The 20567-nt window shown below is 38.7% G+C and overlaps 1 protein-coding gene across 4 annotated transcripts in view; it reads left to right on the forward strand.

Annotated features, from left to right (window-relative positions):
* ABCC4 (ATP binding cassette subfamily C member 4) overlaps window positions 1-20567 on the forward strand; it is a 162637-nt gene that overhangs the window by 118211 nt on the left and 23859 nt on the right. For 2 of the 4 annotated variants that reach the window (XM_054832340.1, XM_054832331.1), the window contains 7 exons: window positions 511-630; window positions 4646-4756; window positions 6249-6349; window positions 8518-8709; window positions 12903-13058; window positions 16748-16837; window positions 17309-17481. In XM_054832340.1, the coding sequence (XP_054688315.1) occupies window positions 511-630; window positions 4646-4756; window positions 6249-6349; window positions 8518-8709; window positions 12903-13058; window positions 16748-16837; window positions 17309-17481 (943 nt within the window). Of the gene's footprint in view, window positions 1-510; window positions 631-4645; window positions 4757-6248; window positions 6350-8517; window positions 8710-9554; window positions 9656-11597; window positions 11655-12902; window positions 13059-16747; window positions 16838-17308; window positions 17482-20567 lie in introns of those variants that run through there. The other 2 variants (XM_054832370.1, XM_054832348.1) reach the window with 2 other exon arrangements.

Raw genomic sequence — 20567 nt, forward strand, 5'->3', positions numbered from 1 at the left:
GTTCCCAACTAGTGAATTACATGCTTAACTCCTGTTTTGCGTAATGATAAACCTTAGGTATGTCAGTTTAACTATCTGTAAGTAAAGCTAGTTAAGAACATGCTAAGTTGCTGGTCTTTGAGGCCTTGCATGCACATACTAATGGAGTTTCTGACCTAATCTGACTCTTGTGCCTGACTTTTGCTTAACTATGATATGAAATATTAAGCATTATGAATAACAAACATGGGTGCCTCATGTCATTAATAAAGCTCAAAAAATTTCTACAGTGACAGCTATTGTTAAAAATGTAAGACATTTTTGTATAAATTAATCTGCCTGGCTGTCTGACTGATTCTAATTGAGTAAGCAGGCTTTGGTTAAAGATACTGCATATTTATTCTAAAAGGATACAGTACAGTAACTTGTATGTTTAAATATAAAGTAGTAGGATTAAAGATTAGTGTGGTACAAAAAGAATTAAATGTTGTCCTTCAGCTATTACTAAGTTACTCTCATTTCCCTTTGTAGCTCGAAGTCCAGTGTTCTCCCACTTGTCATCATCCCTTCAGGGACTTTGGACTATTCGGGCTTTGAAAGCAGAGGAAAGATTTCAAAAATTATTTGATGCACACCAAGACCTCCACTCAGGTTTGTGATGAATTGACGTGAAAAATTAAATACTTTGCTCTGAAGGAGGGAAATATCTTATGCCCTCAGCGACATGTATATAATGTACATTAAAATCAGTAGGAGCTTTGTGTTTGTCTCTTTAGGGTAAAATTTCTCTATTAGAACAAAACATTATTATCTCTCTAGATTTCGAGAGTTTACTTTGAGCTGTAATATAATTTGAGATACCCACACATATATTTTAACAATGTCCAAGATAAACATTTTAAAGTATGTCTGATAAGAATATTTAAAGAATAATTTTTGACTTTTACCTGGATTCCATCTTTAACAAGAGGCAGGAGAGGAACAAGCTATATTATGAAGCATTTAATATTAAGTAGTGTGCAAGGGGTGAACACAGATGATTAATACAAATCATCTTGGAAAAGTTTCATAAATCTCCCTTCTTTTTTACTTTGAGCAGCTTTCAGGGCTCAAATCTAATATATGGCATGACCAGAAGGTGTAAAATACTAGTATTCTGCAAGCGTAAGTCATATAATTCAGGTTTGCACCGTGATTCTTTACCTTCTGTCAATTCAGTGTTCTCTATTACAATGTTTTTAAAGATGCAGCAGAATGCAAGCTTGCAATTTCGTGTTTGTTAGGTAAGATCTTGAATTTCCTCTGTCATAAGGCATACAAGTATATTCTATGGCTTTTTTGTAATTTATAGACTTCTAAGGTTTCAGACCAGACCAGTCGATCTTTTCTGAAGTACAGTTTATCATGGGCTGTAGAATCATGCACACTGACCTCCATGTTGAGCCCCAGTAACTTGTGACTGGGGAAACATATTTTCACCTCTAGCTTTGAATTTCTTAATTTTTTCAAGTTGCTAGTTATCTGACCAAATCAATTTTACAGGACCTGATAGCGAGGGAACACAAAATTGTTTTTTAAGCTTTGTATTGAAAGACATCTTTAGTCGATAAACTGCATATAAAAGTTTCACTAATCGAAGAGGACCGTGACCTTTAAAAGAAATATTTTCTTGTATTTTAAGGTCAGATCTAAGGAACATAAACACACTATTTTCTGGTCAATTTTATGCATCTCTAACAAAACTGCCAGTAACACCTCTCCTGCAGTTCAGGAACCGGCTTTTGAGATCAAGCTTCAGTGCTTATAGTTGCACTCTTGTGTACCTACACGCCTCATCTTGGTGTCTTTCCCACCAGACTATGTGGGGTATACCAGCTTGCTTCGTGTGTGTGTGGTTTTCGGTCCTCGGAGGGAAGATGAGCCAGAAGTGTGCCTGGGCAGCAGAGAAGGCCAACAACATCTGGGCTGTATTAACAGGAGCACAGCCAGTGGAAGGAGGGAAGTGATTATCCCCCTCAGCACTTGTTAGCCCACATCTGGAATATTGCATCCAGTTTCGGACCCCAGATGCAGGAAACACTCTAACAAACTGGAGTGAGTTCAGTGGAGGGGCTACTGAGATGTTCAGGGAACTAACAGGAGAGATCTCCTTGTGCAGAGAGGCTGAGGAAACCAGGCTTGTTCAACTCACAGAAAAGAAGGCTTACAGAGGATTTAATAGCTGCCTTCCAGTACCTGCAAAGACATTACCAAAACGATAGTCAGGCTCTTCGCAGTGGTACGTGGTGGGAGGAGCAAAAAAATGGGTATAAGTTGTAGCAAGAAAGATTTAACCTGGATACGAGGAAAAACTCTTTCACTATGAAGACGGTCAAGCAGAGGAATAAGTTGCCCAGAGACATTGTGCAGGCTCCATCCATGTTGATTTTCAAGACTCAAACTGCATAAAGCATGGAGCAACATGGTCTGACCTCAGAGCTGACCCTGCTTGGAGCAGGAGGTTGAACTGGAAACCTCCTGATGTTGCTTCCACCTGGAATGATTCTTTGATACTAAACGTGTGCAAACAGCCAATAGAAGAGGATACCTTTCATACTAGCTCACAAAGTTGGAGTCCTGGGTTCTTAAGTCTCCCAGAGAGTTTTAAATTCTTTTCTGCATTGCAGAAGGCTGACCCAACCAGCAATGGTTTTGTTTGGCACTTTTGGCCTCTCTATTTAGGCCCGAGCCTGGGAAACAGGACACTCGCCTCACACCCTCTTTCAGGGATGCCTATGAATTTGATATTAAATAATCTTTAGATAAAAACCATCTAAAAGGCGTGCTGAGGTTTGACCAAACCCAAGTTTCCTTCCTGCCAGTGCAACATCTCTATAAGCAAGCTCATGAGTCATCAGAAGTTACACCATGATTAGTCTTTGTTAGTCCCCATGACTGCCATATTCCTTCCTGCATGCACAGTGACCCCGGTGGAGGGAGAATGAAGAATGACCCATCTCATGCTGGCAGTTTAGTGCACCTTCCTGGACAAGGGGATCAATGGAGCAAAACCTTGGAACTGAAAAATCTACAACCCCAGTGTCCCATTTTCTGGTCTTACAAGTACACTGTTGCACCAAAAATGATGTTTCATGTCACTAGGAAGCTGCCATAGGCTGTTTCCAGGGACATTTGGCTCCTGGGTTTCAGAGAGGTGCCTACTTTATCATGGTGAATTCAATTTCTGGAACTAGGCTCATGACTTGATGCAGTGCTCTCTTCTGTATACGTCGTTCCATGTGCCTAGGTGTATGACTGTCCATTAGACCATATCAAATACCTTGTTTCATGAAACCAGCTGCTAAATGTGTGGTCAGGCATATACAGTTAGAGTTGATGTAAATGGGACTAAGAGGTTATCAGCTCTGGACCTTGCCTGGCTGCTGCTTGTCATAGAATCATGGAATGGTTTGGGTTGGAAGGGACCTCAAAGATCATCTAGTTCCAACCCCCCTGCCATGGGCAGGGACACCCTCCACTAGACCACGTTGCCCAAAGCCTCATCCAACCTGGCCTTGAACACTTCCAGGGATGGGGCCTCCACAACCTCCCTGGGCAACCTGGTCATCCTTAATTTTTCCCTCTGCTGCTATCCAGAAGTTACATGGAGTTCTGTTGGCTGAATTGTTGATTTGATCACTCCGTAATCTGGCTATTGAAAATGATCTGGCTTAAAACCAGGCTTGCCTCCTCCCTTTTTTTATAAAAGGCAGGATTTTTTCAGTTTGAATCTTTCCCAGCACTGGGCTAAGGAATGTTGAAGCACTTGAAACAGCACTGATCTTTAGCAAGGAGTAATGACAAGCAATGCAGAAAGGGTTGGAATGGTAACCTTCTGCTGTGACTTGGTAGCAGCTGGAACAATTCATCTGACTGCAGCCTAAGCAATAAATAATGCCATACTTTGTTATGGCTACTTGACTTCTGGTTTTGGCCCTGAATTCAAACACTTTGCCTTCTGTATTGCAATATCTTTTCCTGCTGTCTCCTGTATCTTGTCCTGTAGCAGATCTATCTGGGATGGAATTTAGCACCAAATTGTGGACACCTGGATGTGAGTGCCCAGTGGAGATGTCCACCTGTGAGCTTCCCTGAAAGTACATACGTGCCTTTAGTCAATTGAGTAGCTCTGTAGCAACACTGGCTGTATTGAGTAGCACTTATGGGAGCTTAACCAGCTGCAGCTGCCTTCTAAAGTCTTGGCTCTGACATTTGTGTGGTGATATCTTCTAGCTAAAAGCCTGTACACTGTAGTCCAGCTACAGCAAATATAGTTGTATTTCTGCTTTTTGTGTAAGACTCCTAAGTCCACTAGAGCTAAAAAAAGACTTCTATTTTAAATAAATGGACCATGCTTCAGGCCTTGACTATTTTTCTTCCTATCACCGTATGTTATACTCACTGTGGTTGCTATTGTGGTTGCTATTAGTGTGAAAAGTAGGTTAGACCATTTCAGGAAAACCAGACAATATTCTTATCATCAGTCCGTACAGACGTGCACTTGAAGATGGCAATGTTTGTTTTTTTAATTGACTTACAATATTAACACGAATTAATTTACTAATAATTATTCAGCTTAGTTTTCTAATAATCCACTGGTTTTATGTCTTTGTAAAATACACTTTAGAGGCCTGGTTTCTATTTTTGACAACCTCGAGATGGTTTGCTGTGCGTCTGGATGCCATCTGTGCCATTTTTGTTATAGTGGTTGCTTTTGGTTCCCTGCTTCTCGCCAAGAGTAAGTACAAATGTTAGAAAAAGTTCACCCAGTAATTACCATGTATAGTAATGTCTAATTCTTTTTCATAGATTGCTGTTTCTAATTGTTTAAGGACTGTAATTAAGTTAAATGTTTCTTTCTAGATCATGATCTTTTCCTCAGTCTAGGGCATTGGGGCTGTTTCTGCTTTCCTGCAAATACTGGAGGCAGTTCAGACTTCTTCCCGTCTTAGGCACACAGCTACCCTCATCCCCAAATGCGCAGACAGACTTGCAGATCTGTAGTTTTCCTTTTGAGATTCTGGCTTTCAGAGCAATAACAACAAATAAATCATCTTCTTTTTCCCTAAATTTGCCTTTCTTTTTTGGGCCTACAGGGCTTTGCTTTTCATGCTGAAACGCCCACAGAGTTGCTTCTTAACAACTTTTTTCCTTTTTACACATGGCACAGTAGGCCAAAAGACAAGCTGAAATTCCTAGGGATACTCTTCTAATATCTTGGATCAGCAGGATAGGCCAGTTCCAGAAAGAAAATCACCTCATAATAACACATTTTATGTTCACTGTCACTCAGGAACTGTCATTAGTGTATGCATCATCCAGGATGTAATTGGGTTGGATGTACTAGAATGAGATAGTCATCTAAAATATGAAGGAAGAAGTAATTATCTTGGACATGAAAATTAGTGCTAATTTGCTATTTCTGTTTCTTTTCTTTTTCCTTTGGATAAGTTCTCTATATGCATGTGTTTCTTAAAATTTGAACGCTCTGTGCTGCCCAACACTGAAAATTTTGAGCTAGGTTTGATGTTATTAGAATGCAAAAAGACAAGTCAAAACAATGGTCCTGAATCTTTCCTTGCCTCTGGATAAGGAGTAGCTCTCTTGAAGTCAATAGAGCTGTGCTAGGATAAAGTTCAAGTAAGTCAGAGGACAATCATGCTTAATATTGGGGCAGACACAATTCATTTATTTTGTGAGAGTAGACCCAGTGAACACAATAAATGCTTATATAAACAGGGGAAGAAATACTCTGTCGTGTTATTTTATCTGATTACTTACAAAAGTACAAAGTTGATGTAAACATTCCTAACTTACTTTGAAATCATTTCATGTTCAGTTTTTGCTTAGGTTTAGGGGCTGATCTAATTCCCTAAAAAAAGGGAAAAGTTACTAATGCTCAACCACATAGGGATGACCCTAACAAGCTATGTAAATATGGTCTTGAGACTGAACCTCAGTTTTTAGATAAAATGCCAGGCCAAAGAGAACTGGGATTATCTTTACAAATGTACAGACAATTTCCAAAATGTACCAAAAAAAAAAAAATGCAGCAAGTAGCTATTCTGCCTGGAGCTACTCATTGCACAGATGGCAAGTATGGTGTAACCGTACAAAATTCTGGCTGTGATGCTTCCATCATGTAAGTAACCTCATGAAAGTGAAGTTAACTAGGATTTTGTGTAATTACCAGTGTGCCTATGTGATTCTCTTTTTCCTTTGTTCTGCAGCTTTGAACGCGGGGCAGGTTGGTTTGGCGCTATCCTATGCAATCACCCTCATGGGAACATTCCAGTGGGGTGTTAGACAAAGTGCTGAAGTTGAAAACCTGGTAACGTTTATTTCTTCCTTTTCACCTCTTGGTTCCTTTACGTGGTTGTGACATGAGGCCTTAAGGATGGGATTCTTCTTAATTAACTTAGGACGTTAATACCTTAGTAAGCGATTGAGGCACTACATACAGTCCATAAATAAAAATAGCCTCTTCTAGGGTATAATTTGTCTGACTGATTTGGAATGTCTGTTGAGTTGAATCGTGCCTGATGACTGTCCCTCTCCATTCATAGTAAGGGAGGCTTTATAATCTCCCTTTACAGCAGAAAGGAGACTGTCTAGTTACAGTGTAGACAATTGCATTGCAACTTGCTAAAATTACAATAAAGTAATCCCTAAGATTTTTTTAAATTATTTTTTTTAGATTTTGGATTTTTCATTTATCATTATTTATCATTGCATTATAAAATTCTATTTATATCCCTCATGGCATTTTAGGGTCCTGTTAATTTGTTGTAAAGGCTTACATCTTCTTAATTTGTTGTAAGTTAACAAATATTTGAAAGTATTTGTTTATATTCAGCTGAGAGAATTGTGTGTTTTCCAAAATATGTAAAGTAAAACGCCTTCTACTGATTTATAATATTTACTAGCATGTTCTAGTTTGCCTATTTACTTTCTCAAGTTAATATATAAGAAAAAGACTATAAAAAGAACATACTGAGCATAAACCTGGTTTTTGTTTTGTTGTGTTGACATCTGAAGGTTACTTGTAATTATGATTTGCTGACCATACTTTTGTGAAAGTTACAAAGCCACGTTTAATAACAGATAAAATTAATAAGAATGTTAGATTTATATTTTTTTGTCTAGCACATTGCTCCTTGAGAGCATTTTTCAGACATGAATAAACTAGTGGTGACAGTCTTTGGTTAGAAATGGGAAGAAAGCTTTCAGGTTTTTTCGTACCAGTTGGGAAGTTTTGGAAGTGTCAATCTGTGGAACTCTCTTATGTAGTATATTGCTCTCTTGGAGGCTGTGATTCAGAAATACTTTGGAGGAAAAAGGCTTGCCGTTCACTAAGGTGGCTTTGATGTGGAATGCTGATCATTTTATGGAGCTGTGATTAGCATCAACTTCTTTGACAGGTGGACATCCACCAAAAATCCCTTGTTATTAAAGGCTGACTACATTTGGAGGAGGCAAGAACATTTCCTCTCTATTCTACTCTGTCATTCTTTCCTTATATGCTTTTCCTTGGAGCTTATTTTGTAATGTGGAAAGGGTAGGTGGCCCTGAGGTCAGAGAACTTGCTGCCTGGTGACGTCTGCCCTTAAAGCCACTCCAGGCAGCATAAGCCTACTGGCTATCTTTATGATTATTTTTTTTCAGAATCCATCCATGAGTGGATACCATCAAATACAGTTAATTGTATTGAGAAGATGTATGGGTGAGGATGCACACCAGAGCCTAAACGGAACTTTTCTTATTTGCCCAAGGGGAAGAAAGTGTCTCGATAGCTCAACTTCTGTTTCTCTTCCTTCCTGTAAGATTAGAGGCATCAGCAAATATTGCAGTTTCTTTCATATCTGACATAAAATACATAGGAAAAGAAGTTTTATTGCATATAAGTCACTAGTAATATGGTGACAGCTATCTTGGATTGTGGAGCTGCTTGTGACAAACATATTTAAAAGATTTGCTGGAGGTGAGCGCAGCGGTAATGATGAGGACAAAAAAAGGAATGGTGAAGCCAGTAACTTGATGCTGGTAACTATTGTATGTCTGCCTGTAGCTCATACGGCAGTTTAATTTCTAGCTTTGTCTTCCCAATGCACAATGAAATGGTGTCACCTTAGCCAAGACTGACAACTCTCATAGTTTAAATTTCTTAATACTTACGCATGTATTTAGATTTGTAATTAATCCCACTGGTTAGAAATGAATGCTTGTGTATGGATTTATGTATCATGATAGCTTTGGGTCTGTAGTAGGACATGAGATGCATTCTTTCTACTTTTTCAGTTCTATGAAGTAAGCACAGGATGGTACCAAATACACTTATTTGTGCTTAAAAGAAAAACTCTGGAATAATTTCCATTGAATCTTTATAGTAAAAATACACACACACTCACACACACACACACATATACATATGCATGCAATATTTGCAATATACATCAATTTCAGCTTACTGCATATACATGTCTTCTTTCCTCCCCTTAGATGATATCAGTAGAAAGAGTAATGGAATACACAGAACTTGAAAAAGAAGCTCCTTGGGAGACCAACAAGCATCCACCACCTGAATGGCCAAGCCAAGGAATGATAGCATTTGAAAATGTTAACTTCACTTACAGTCTAGATGGACCTCTGGTGTTAAGACATTTGTCTGTTTTAATTAAACCAAAAGAAAAGGTATGTATCTGGCTGTCTTTGGCCGTTCACAGAAATTAAGTGAAGGTGATAAGTTGACAGGAAGCTGTGCGATAAAAATACATTATAAAATACATGGATTTTAGGAAAGTAGTAAGTGTTCTTTTAAAAAATAACCCTTACTCATATTTAATAACAAAAGTTGGAGCCTATTTATTTCCTGTAAGTGTGCATAAATGTGTGTGGGAGCATGCCATTTCTGTCTGTCAAAACAAAGGGTTAAACATATTTGATAGTTTTCTGATAAAATTTGAGTTTCATCAGAAAGTGGCAGACTAAGCCCAAGATGTTTGTTCACATCTAAAGCAAATGGAGCTGCATTAGGAAATTGGGGAATCAATAGAGGGAACATAAATAGAATGAAAGACCTTCTGTCAACAGACAAGGTGAGCAGAGACATTCCTTGAAAATAAGGAATGTACGTGCTCTCGCAGAGAGCCCCGAATGGAAGAGAGAAGAAAGAAATACAAATCAGTTGCGTAACTTTAGAATTGGGGATTTTATTTCAGTTCCTTTTGGCTACCAATCCAATTAACTATTGCCATTAATTAGATTGGTAGCTAAAAGAAACATAGAAATAAAACTCTTCCTCCTCTGCAAATTTGACTCTTCCTTCCCAATTTTGACACTATCCCAACTGAAAGAGTGCTGCAGGGAAGGTCTCCCCCACAGACAAAATTAAATTAGAGCCCTGCAGTTTTAATTCATGCTTTGCTACATTTCAAATGCACATGTAGTTTTTTGATTAGGATATCTTCCCTAGGAGGCTGGTTCAACTCTCTACAATTATTGCCCTGGCCTCATTTGTAACATGCTTTTCCATTCAGTCCCAAACCTGTTTCGTTCCTCAAGTGGACCTTTTTAATAACATGCATGTTAGAAGAATTCAGCCCAACTTTGCTGCATGGAGATGATCTCATGGAATTAGGTATGGGTGAGTTAAAGAAGGTATGGGTGTTTAAGAAGAAGAGCAAAAGGGATGTCTGTACACTCTCTACTTTTCTTGCCTATGGGCCATCTCTCTAGCTGTTATATGTCACTCCAGCATAATAGCAGACAAGAAGATGCACATTTCTTAGTGTGAGAGAGAAATAAAATAAAATACGGAAGCAAGAGGCATCAGCAATGTATGACTCAGTCCTTGGTGGGGGCAGGAGAGGGAGGGATGACTGGGGGTATTTATTTTTGCTGAGTGGTTATGCTGTGGTTTTGTCATCCTGAAGTGAATTTGCCCAGCTTGAAACTATTGCCAAGAACTTTGTGTTTGTTTTCTGTGATGTTTTGCACAATCCTGCAGTAGGCTGCCACTGTGTAAATCTCCCAAGCGTCTGCACTCCTTATATTGGTTTTAATTATGGAGAAGCCTCTCTTCAGAACCAGGTTTCCAGATATTCGGCCCGTGCGGCTGTCAGTGAGAACTCTTACGCCTGTTCATACCCCTGGCTCATACAGACTTCTGGTGGCTGCAGTGGCACTGGCAGGATGAATGATTTTAAACTTCTGCCGTGCTTGTAGTTTTTCTTGTAGCCACCCCAGTGCCCGGTTTGGGAAGCTGTAGGTACAGTAAGGATGGAGGAGGTATGCTCACGTAAGGACCTCTGCCAGCAGCTGCCCGTGATAAACCGCTTCAGCTACTATAGCTGCAGCAGCAGAAGGTTAGCATGGGCAGCCTTGGGTTTTAAACACCACTATCTTTGTTGTAGGGTGCTTATGAATGCTTATTGACTAATATATCGTTAAATGCACCTTGTCCTGACAGATCCTAAATCTGAGAGTATGGCTACATGAAAAAGTTAGGAGGGTGAGGGTCTAGATTTACGGCATGGCAGCTGTTCACATAAATGCTCTCACAGCGTAGCACGACAGGGAGGTTGCCTGAGGGATAACAAAGACATGGGCCGTTTCAGTGGAGTAGCTGACATGCTGTAAATCTCACTCTCATTTTTTGTGCAGCTCTACTTTGAAGTACAAGTGATGCTTGAGTAATGATAAGCCCAGCGTAGCAGGTGTAGTCCTGTGTATGCACACAGCTTACATTGGGCAACAAAATCCTGGCCGTGTGATTCCTGTTAGGGGGCTGGGACTTCCATTTGCAGACCGTTGCTGTATTTGCACTGGCTATGAACGTGGGCCTCTGAAGAATACAGTGTATTAAAAATAAATAAATAAATGTGTATACTGAGAGCTGTTTCAAATTCACGTCAATTTTCAGCAGCCTCTAGTCAATTGGACCAAAAATACAAATAGATTCCTCTAAATACTGAAGAGCATAGTCCTTTCATTTGATGCCAAACTGAAAGTGGAATTTTGACAATATGCAGAGCAGCTGCATTTTTATTTTAAGTATCAATGTATTTTTTTTTATGTTTTTTCTTTATATCCTTAATACAATACTTTATATCACTGACATTTACAGAGGAACAATTGAACTTTTGTTTTCACAACTCTGGGTGTCTGTGTTCTCCATTCAGCATTTCCTTTCTGAGCTGTAGTGAAACTGTTCAGAAGTATTTTTCCTTTGTTTCACTGATATAATTTAGAATAGTAGACATTTTATCATTTGTTGTAACAGATTTGCTTAAATTAGGCTGTATCTTTAATAATAAGCTCTGTATAAATGTTAATTAGTCTATATACAATAGTACAATAATGAATTGTTGGATTAAATTGTTGAATTGGAAAACAGAAGTAGAAAATACCTTTTAGATTATGCAGCGTAAGTTGCTCCTTGCAGTCTGCTTCTTTAGTGTTTTGTGTATTTTTGATCAAATGTGGGCACTGCTGCTTTGTCTGAGCTTAGTATTTCTGACTGTTAGAAAGTTTCTTCTTGCTCTTCCGTGTAATGTTTCCTGTGCTTAATTTCATTCCAGCAGTCATTACTGCATACATCTGAGTCTCAGGCAGTGGGTAATTGCCCTCTGGTGTCTGTACGTATACTCATGAAGGTTTTCATGCTTCTTCCTCCCTTCTGCACCCCAATCACTTCGCCAGGCTATATTGTACACGTTTAATCCTCGTAAATCCTTCCTCATCAAATCAGTATCTCCAACCCATATTAATTTTACGTTGAACTCCTCTGAACTCTTTCCAGTGTGTTGATTTCTTTCTGGAAATGTAGCGATTAGAACTGAGTGCAGGAAATAACAAAACCTGCCAGATCAGATCTGTGTGGACGGTTACGCCTATCACCTTCTCTGATACAATTGATTACTGTACATTGTTTTCTCTAAGAATCCTTTACCTGAAGACAACATTGAAAAAAAAAAAAAAGCTTGCTGTTCAAGTAGTATTTAATCACCACTAATTATATGTCTCCTCTCATTTATTAATGGGCCTACTTTCTCCCAAGTGCTGGGTTCATATGAAATATTTGTAGGTCTTAACCCTTTGTCATTAAAGTTAGCAATCCCATATTTTGCATTGTCTTTGCCCTTTTTTCTGAAAGCATTATTTCTTCACTTTGCATACAGCTTCTGATTTTTCTTTGGGAACATACAGAAGCCTGAATCACTGTGATTTTAGTATTCACTGTTTCTCCTTCTTGGAAAGGAATTGCAGCTTGCTTTCATGGCCTTGTAGTTTCAGTACTTGTGTCCTCTCTGTTGAAGCTGTCTGAAGCATGAATACAGTTTATAATCCTCCTGCTAGTTTTGGCTTTATATTGGCTTTAGAGTTTGACTAATTTCAAGTACTTCACCTTAACCATACTAACCAAAATCAGTGTCAGTTATTTAAAATGGAAATACTGCTCATACATTGTTCCCTAAGTGTTTTATGGGAGTCTTTTTTTGGATTGAGAAGTAGGTGCATGCCTGAAATCATTTGCCTAACATCACCCAGCAAACCAGGTTTAGTATAAAAATTAGCAGCCTTGAATCACATTACTCTATACACCAAGCCACTTTATCTTGTTTACACAATGAAACACCACACATTAAGGAAAAATCTTTCATCTTTGAATATAATCCAAGAAATTGTTGGGTATCCAAATGTCACCTGAATCCAAACTGATCTGGGGGGATGGTTTTCCTCTCGAAAAAATGTTAATTATAAAGAAGTTTTATGTGGTGCTTGTTCTACTATAAATCCTGTGATGTTGTAAAACTGTCATTTGACATACTAATTTATCCTGCAAAGCTCATGGTTTAATTGTAAAAGCTTGGCTTGCTCCGTAGGTTGGAATAGTGGGAAGAACCGGAGCTGGGAAGAGCTCTCTGATAGCAGCCCTCTTTCGCTTGGCGGAACCTGAAGGAAGGATTTGGATTGATAAGTACTTGACGTCAGAGCTAGGACTCCATGACTTGCGGAAGAAAATTTCAATTATACCTCAGGTAAGAGAGTGACTTGGTCTGATATAAACATTTTCAATCTAATACTGTAGTATTTAAAATGCTTTTCTGGGATATGGTCCCCCTGCACCCCTGTATGCAGCAGACATAGAAGCTTTAGCGAGGCATTACTCTAACTTGAGTAAGGTCTTGATTATTTTAAGATAAACAGAATCAGCTCTGGGGACTCGAGCATTTTCTTCCTAGTTTTGTCTCCTGTCTTCCTCTGGAATACTTGTGAGTAGGTATGTTAGCAGCATGCTGTCCTCCTATAGTCTGGGAAAGAGCAGAAAATATTTGACAGGAATATACCGAGCTTCAGCAGTTCTCTGAAGTCACTTGATGCTTTGGCAGCAATTCCTGCGTGATGCTTTGCCTGAACCTTCCTTAGTAAGGGAATTTCAGGGACTACTGTCACCTCTCTACTCACCCCTGTGCGAACTGACTGAGGCTAGATCTAGAAAGAGCAAACGCGCCAACTAGAAGTGAGCTACCAGTCTTTCCGTTATTTGGAGAAAGTTGGGCAGGAGGAGAGCAGTGGAATGGAGAAAAGAGTAGGTCCTTATGATCCATAAACAGAAACTTGGTTCTGGTGAGCTTTAGAAGCTGAACGCAGGGAAGGCCGCAATGCAGGAAAAAACCTATCATGATGGGAATAGCCTCATCTCTGGTGCTCGAGCAGAAGAAGGAATGTTCCAAGAAGTCCTGTAGGTCACAGGTCTTCTCTTCTATGGTCTTACTTTCAAATGAGACATTGACTCAGACCAGAGTTATGTATAACCTCAAAACTTCCTGAAGGCAGAGCCTGTGCAGGTCACCATCTTTCATAAGAGCTCTCATCTGTTCCATGATAATTTGCTCTCCACTGGAGAGGGAGGAAGAGGGAAAAGCTTATATGCTGCAAATGCAAAATCATGCTTTTGGCAAATAATTTGGGATGTTCTAGAAGGTAGATAGGTAGATGTTCTAGAAGGTAGGCTGGAAACCAGAGGAATTTATTTGCCATGTTTATCATTAATTCTCAGATCTCTATTTTATTACAGAAGCTGTATTTAGAGTCCTTACACCATCTTTGTATCTGAATGTTTGCTAGCCTGTTGGCAGGATGGCATTCAGAGTGTATTACTTCCTTTAAATTGAAAATCTGATAAAAATGGTAATGAACAGTGGTAATCGAGCCTTTCTTGATTACCTGGGTTGTTTTTTTTTCCTTTCCCAAGAATAGGAGTCAAAGAAAAGAAGCAGGTATGCTATTATTAAAAAAAAAAAAAAGATACTCCCCCAGCAATTGGGTTGTTGCCTAATGCAGGATGTCTTTTGTTTCTGCATGCTGAAGGCTTTGTTATTGCACAGTGGAGGTACTCACTGGAACTAGTCATCTTTTGTATGTGAAGAGGACTTTATGTGGATTTAAGTTCTAATTTTTTGTTTGTGTGCAGCATTCTTTTCTGAATGTAGATGATCATCAGTTCATTCAAGGTCTACAGCTTTTTGAAAGCCTTGCCTGTAGTTATTGCAGGTGATTTCTAGAATTCAACCCAGTTGAATAAAACCGTACTGAGACAGGAAAACTGCTGGTCAAATACAGTTTCTACATGTTGAGCGATGCAGATGCTCAGAGTTCACTGCATTTAATTATACATTTTTTTTCATACAGTGATCTATTGACGTGATTGTAAAACTCTTTTAATCCAGTTGAATTCTGTGACTTTTATCAAGTTTCTATGATAAGGTTTTCATCATGGTCCCAAAAGGTTTTAAGTGTCCCAAGGCTAGCAGGTAGCATTCCTTTTTCACATAAGGGAAGACTTGTTTCCATTAAAAATGAGCAAAACTGACGTGGTGGTGGTAAGAAGAAGAGGAGGGTTTGGAATGAGGTTTATACTATAGTAAACTGAGTGATAGGCATTGTCTTGTGCTGCATCAATAGTAGTGTCACTAATAGAAATAGTAATGTAACATCAGGTAGTTATTTTGCAGCAAATATCTTCATAATTATGTAGGAAGCTAAGAAACCAGAGGGAGAGATGCTTATTAAAATTATAACATAAAACATGCTAAACAGAATCATTCCTAGAGAGTGATGAGGCAAGACCAAAGTTTTCTTATATGTGAGTTTAAATACCTACCTGGAGAAATAAAAATGTGCTTGGGCTTCTAATTGCTTGCTTGGATGGAGCTGTGTGAAGGTTGTGTTTGTAAATCTTTTCTATGCAAATGTTGTCTGCCTCCCTGTCTGCAAGCATTTTTACAACAATTATTTACAGGTTTGTCTTATTACTTTCCTCTCATAAACCAGACTATTTTAAATAATAATCTGTGTCAGAAATGATAATTAAAAAATATGCTTATCTTCTGTTGCAGTACATGTCTGTTGTTAGGACTTTTATAATCGTTATGAACACTTTATAAATTCAGCCTCTTATTTTGCCAACCTGTAAAAATGAATTGAAAAGGAAAATAAACGTAACAATACCTTCAAAACACACCAAATGGTGTATTAAAATACGTATTGTTAAACAAATTACTTTCTATGTGTTTTTGAATAAAAATGTTCTTTAACCTGTTAATTTTTTTTAATCCTTTTGTTCAACAGGTTTTTAGTGACGTAATGCTAATGCAATAGATAGTTTCAAATAATTGGCGTGTTATGTCAAGAAATGCATACGTTCTTTTACATTGCTTGTGGCATGTTCTGTCTTTGTTAATCCTTTTATACTGTTCAGAGTAGTTTAGAAATGAAGACACAATAAAAGGGCTAAGGTCTAAATTCTGTTCTGATTTGCTGCAGCCCTGTGGAGCTGGGCATCACTAGGGTTAGATGGGGCATAAGTCACAACAGAGGTTAATCTTGGAGTAAGCTGAAGTTATCCAGTGTAAGTTAGACTTCATTTCTTACGGGAGAAAGAAAGAAAACATTTTGCATAAGATTTCTCCAATTTAAAGACAACTGACAATGTAATGAATGGTCTCCGTTTATGATTAGCACTATTACAGCTTTTGACTTGTTGTCTTTATGTGTGGTATTAAGAGGAGTTTAGTCCTAAAGTCGTGTCAGTGCATGACTCTCAGGTCTGGCAACTCACATTAGTGAGTACTGATCTGTTGCTTAAGGAGTTCTGGACCAAAAGTTGTCTTCCCACTTCTCAAACACTACATTTTCCAGTATGAATGGATTTGTGCCAGTTTTATTAATCTGTTATTGGTCTGACCAGGAACAGAAGTAGAACAAAACTTGCCAGAAAGGCATTGTGAGCTCTTTGATTCCTCTCTGGTTTATGTACTTCAAAAACAAATTTTCAAAACTGCCCGAACATAATTTAGGAGTGTGAGCTCATTGACAGTGGTAGTTGCTGGTTTTCATTAACAATACCAGGAGGATAGCGATGATTTCATGTAACTATATATATATAGCTTGTGGCATCAAAACAGTGGCATGTAAATGCCCGTTTGAGTACCGACATAACTGCGTACAGCAATTTGCAAACAGACCTGTCCTGTTGGGTAAACTATCTTCATACAGACTTTAAGCATGCTGTTGTGAAATACTCCTTTGGATTTCATAAAAGATAGCTTGTTGTTGAATATTTCTGTGCTATTGTTGAAATAGGTTAGTTCTGATTATTATTAAATTACCTATTGCAATATAAAACCTGTGTTTATAATGGAATGCTAATTTTACTGGGTTTTAGGAGCCTGTTTTATTCACTGGAACTATGAGGAAAAATTTAGATCCTTTCAATGAATACACCGATGAAGAGCTGTGGAATGCCTTGGAAGAGGTGACTTATTAAATCTAATAATCTACATCTGATATTTACAAGCCAAATGACGCTACAGTGCTTGTGTGCATTAGGTTTTAGATGTTTTCATCAGGTTTGATAAGGGCATAGCTGTTGATGCAAAAAGGTAGATCGTTGTGTGCGCATTTGTCTATGTGTGTGTGCATGTGTGTGTAGATGTGTATATTGTTATATAAGTCTTTTATGAAAAAATTATCCTTTGGGATGATGCTTTGGTTACGTTTTGATTCATATCTTAGTTTTAATGAACATTAATAGATTCTTAACAATGTGCTTTAATGTTTTTAGAATTCTAATAACTGACACACTGTGTAATCCAACTTGGCACTTACTCATTTTGTGTCAGAATCTAATAGGTAAACCTTGCATACTTATTGTTGTGTCATCAGACACACAATAGCTGATTTAAAAGGGAGTTACTCATCCTACAATATGTTGACATGTCAACAGGTGCAACTGAAGGAGGTTGTGGAAGATCTACCTAATAAAATGGAGACGCAGCTGGCAGAATCTGGGTCTAATTTTAGTGTTGGTCAGAGACAGCTGGTGTGTCTTGCCAGAGCGGTTCTAAAAAAAAATCGGATCCTTATCATTGATGAAGCAACAGCAAATGTGGACCCAAGGTAAAAACAAAATCTGTCACGTTAAGATGATCTGTTTTTCCTTCTAATGTGATCATCTGTACTGTAGAGATGAATATATATGCTTTGGATTTCTTGTAGTTTGTATTGCTATTTTACATTTTTAGTGATACCAACATAATTGTCTATTCAAAATGAAGCAGTTGAGCTTTGGCTACAGAGCAGATGATATAAACTAAGCGCTCAAAATATCCCTGATTTCAGTGTATTGCATAGAGTAGGGAAATTAATATTCAAAGTTTATTTATCCTGCAGCCATAGACAAGAAGACAAAAACCTCCTTGGAAATGCGCATCAGTAACATCAGAATAGCCATGAAGCAAGTTGAGTTTTGTTGATTTCTATAAGAAATGCTCCTTGCAAATAAATAAATAAGAGTTAATTAATTAATCTCCAACAAAACAGAACTAGAACGGTGAAAAATGGCTATAAGCAAAACTGGATACTTCTGGTTATGAGATGCTTTCCCTTCACATGGCTCAGATGCTGATGTAATAAGTTACAGATAGATAAAATAGGGTTGGGGGGGGGAAGGTAAGCTGTCCTAAACACCACAGGAATTGCAAAACAGATTTGGAGATGTTTAAAGCTACAGAAGGGACTCATTTATCATTCATTATTTTGTCTTGTATAACTCGGGCCGGCAGAACTTTCCTGAATTCATTCCTGTTTGAACTAGAGTGTACTTCTAGAAGAACATCCAACCTCAATAGAAAAAAATTTCAATGACAACCCTTGTTAAATCGTTCCAATAGCTAAGTACCCCCACTGTTAATTTTTTGAAACATTTGAAAAGCTGGTGGAAATATTTTGGAAACAATACTGCAAACGTACTGCATTAATTAGTCTGAGCTGAATATATAGTTCCAACAAACTATGGCTTGAGGGAGAACTCAGAGTCCAAAGAGGACAATAACACAGCAAGTCCCTCAAACAGATGCATTAAGGATTTTGTATGTCATCTGGGCGTGACTCATTTTTATAACATCTTCTTGGGGGAGAAGTGGTGCCACTAGGGTAGCTTTGCAGTTCAGCTGACAGTGTATTTCTAAAACCTTTAGAGAAGTGCATTCCCTTCCCAGAGGTTCTCTTTTTATCTTTTTTTTTTCTTTTTTTGACTATTAGTTTATTTTTGCCTGAGCACTGATAGATTAACTGTGATTAATCATAGCTGTGGAAATTTAATACCATCTTACCCATCCTCCCTGTTTTAGCATCTCACATGTGTGTGTTCTCAACTTGCACTATCCATTTAATTGATCTTGATTAATGTGTGCTGCAATATATATTATAATAAGGTAAATGTTTGTTTGTATCAACTCTAGGCATAACAATACAAATAATAACTTGGAACTTCTTTGAATTCAGTTTGCATTACAGTCATTATTACCTTTTCCTTAATGTGTTGCTAAACTAGAGCCAAGTATTTTTCAGCTGTGTGATCTGATAGGATGCTCATCAGGAAATGCTGATGTGGGTTGCTTAACTGAGCAGTTAGGGAGGCATTTTTGGCATGTAAGGAAAACCTCCTCCTCTTCTGATGCACAACCCCCATACCTGGCACCATCGTCTCTAGCTTGGTGGCAAGCACATATCGTATCAAGCACCTGGGATAGGAAACTGTGGCGAGCTGCCGCCAGCTCTGGAGATGTTATTTCTTTTCTTTGTTTTTCTGCCTCTTGATCTCTTTGCCTCAACTGCTGCTGTAACAGTGTCCCTTCTCCAGTTCAACCGGGAAGCAAATGTGAGAAGGCAGGCAGGGTTTGCGGGTGGAAGGAGGAGACGGAAGAGTGAGGTGGCATAAGGCAGTGGATGTGACAGCAGGGTGAGAGGTGTGCAGTGTACCTTCCCCAGGGCGGAGGGGCTCCCTGCCGTGTTTCTCCAGCTCAGCTAGGACATTCTTGTCTGCTTTGCTGAGCAAAGGAGTAAAGGGAAGGAATTTGGAGTTCATCCTTCTCCCTCCTTACATCTTCTAGCTCCCATGTGTACCCTTATTCTGCCCTTTGCTCCTCGTAGGTACCAGCTGCTCTGTGTGCTGCAGGGGTGACCACGCTGCCATGAGAGAGAGAAGTAGCTTCCCATAAAGAAGGTTGCCCTAAGTCAGACCACTTGCGTGTTTTACGTGATGGTTGACAGACATTTAATTTGATCTTACCTTCTTGGTCCTGAAGCCAGCATTCTCACCCTGAAGAATGGAGTGACTCTGGAAAGTTGTACAAAATCTGGAGCAGAATTGCTAAAAATCTTTCTGTAGACAATTTAGTGATATATTGAAACAAAATCCTTAGTAACTGAGACTTTTTTTAAATACTAAGTTGAACTTACTAAGCTTTCTGCGCACTGACTACAGTATTATGTGTTAACTTGTGTTTTTACTGCTTATAAAGGACAGAACTTTTTGGGACCAGTCCACCGCCACGTTTTTACATTGGTTGTTCATTGAGTCTGGTAAAAACAGCTGTTGCACATAGTTCAGTTCATTAGTCAGGTTAACCTTGTAATGTTTAACCTTTCGTTACATCTAACTGCTATCTGTAACTCTTTCTCTTTTGGAGAAATTATCCAAAGCCACTCAGGAATTGTGTAGTGTGAGATACGCTTCCAGGACAATCCCAGGAGGACATTAGATGGAAGATAATGACTTATCCAGTGTTCTTTTCAGCAGCTTGGTTGCTTCTCATTCAGGTCGTATTTATTCTTGCTCTTTAGATAGTTTTCTTTTTACACAGTCAACTAATTTAGGTTACACCGGATCTTGGGTTGCTGTGAAACTTGGTGTTAGATCCTCAACCCGTGGTGCCAGTGGGATAGCTATACCACCATTTTGTGCTTTCTTATTGTATTGTTCTTTGCAATGGGGAGTATCGTGGTTCCCATTTTCATATAATCAGATTAGGGTTGAGCTTTTGTCATCTAGCAGCCCTGGTTTTGGTATTCAGGTTGCATCTTTGGTTTTTAATGTGCCTGAAAGATGATGGGGTTTGATCCACTGAGGTGGGTGATGGAATCACTTGGCGCTCGCCTGGCCACATTCTCAGTGTGGGTAAGTGCCACAAAGAGTCTGTTTA

The sequence above is a fragment of the Grus americana genome, chromosome 1 (assembly GCF_028858705.1).
Source record: "Grus americana isolate bGruAme1 chromosome 1, bGruAme1.mat, whole genome shotgun sequence".
NCBI lineage: Eukaryota > Metazoa > Chordata > Aves > Gruiformes > Gruidae > Grus > Grus americana.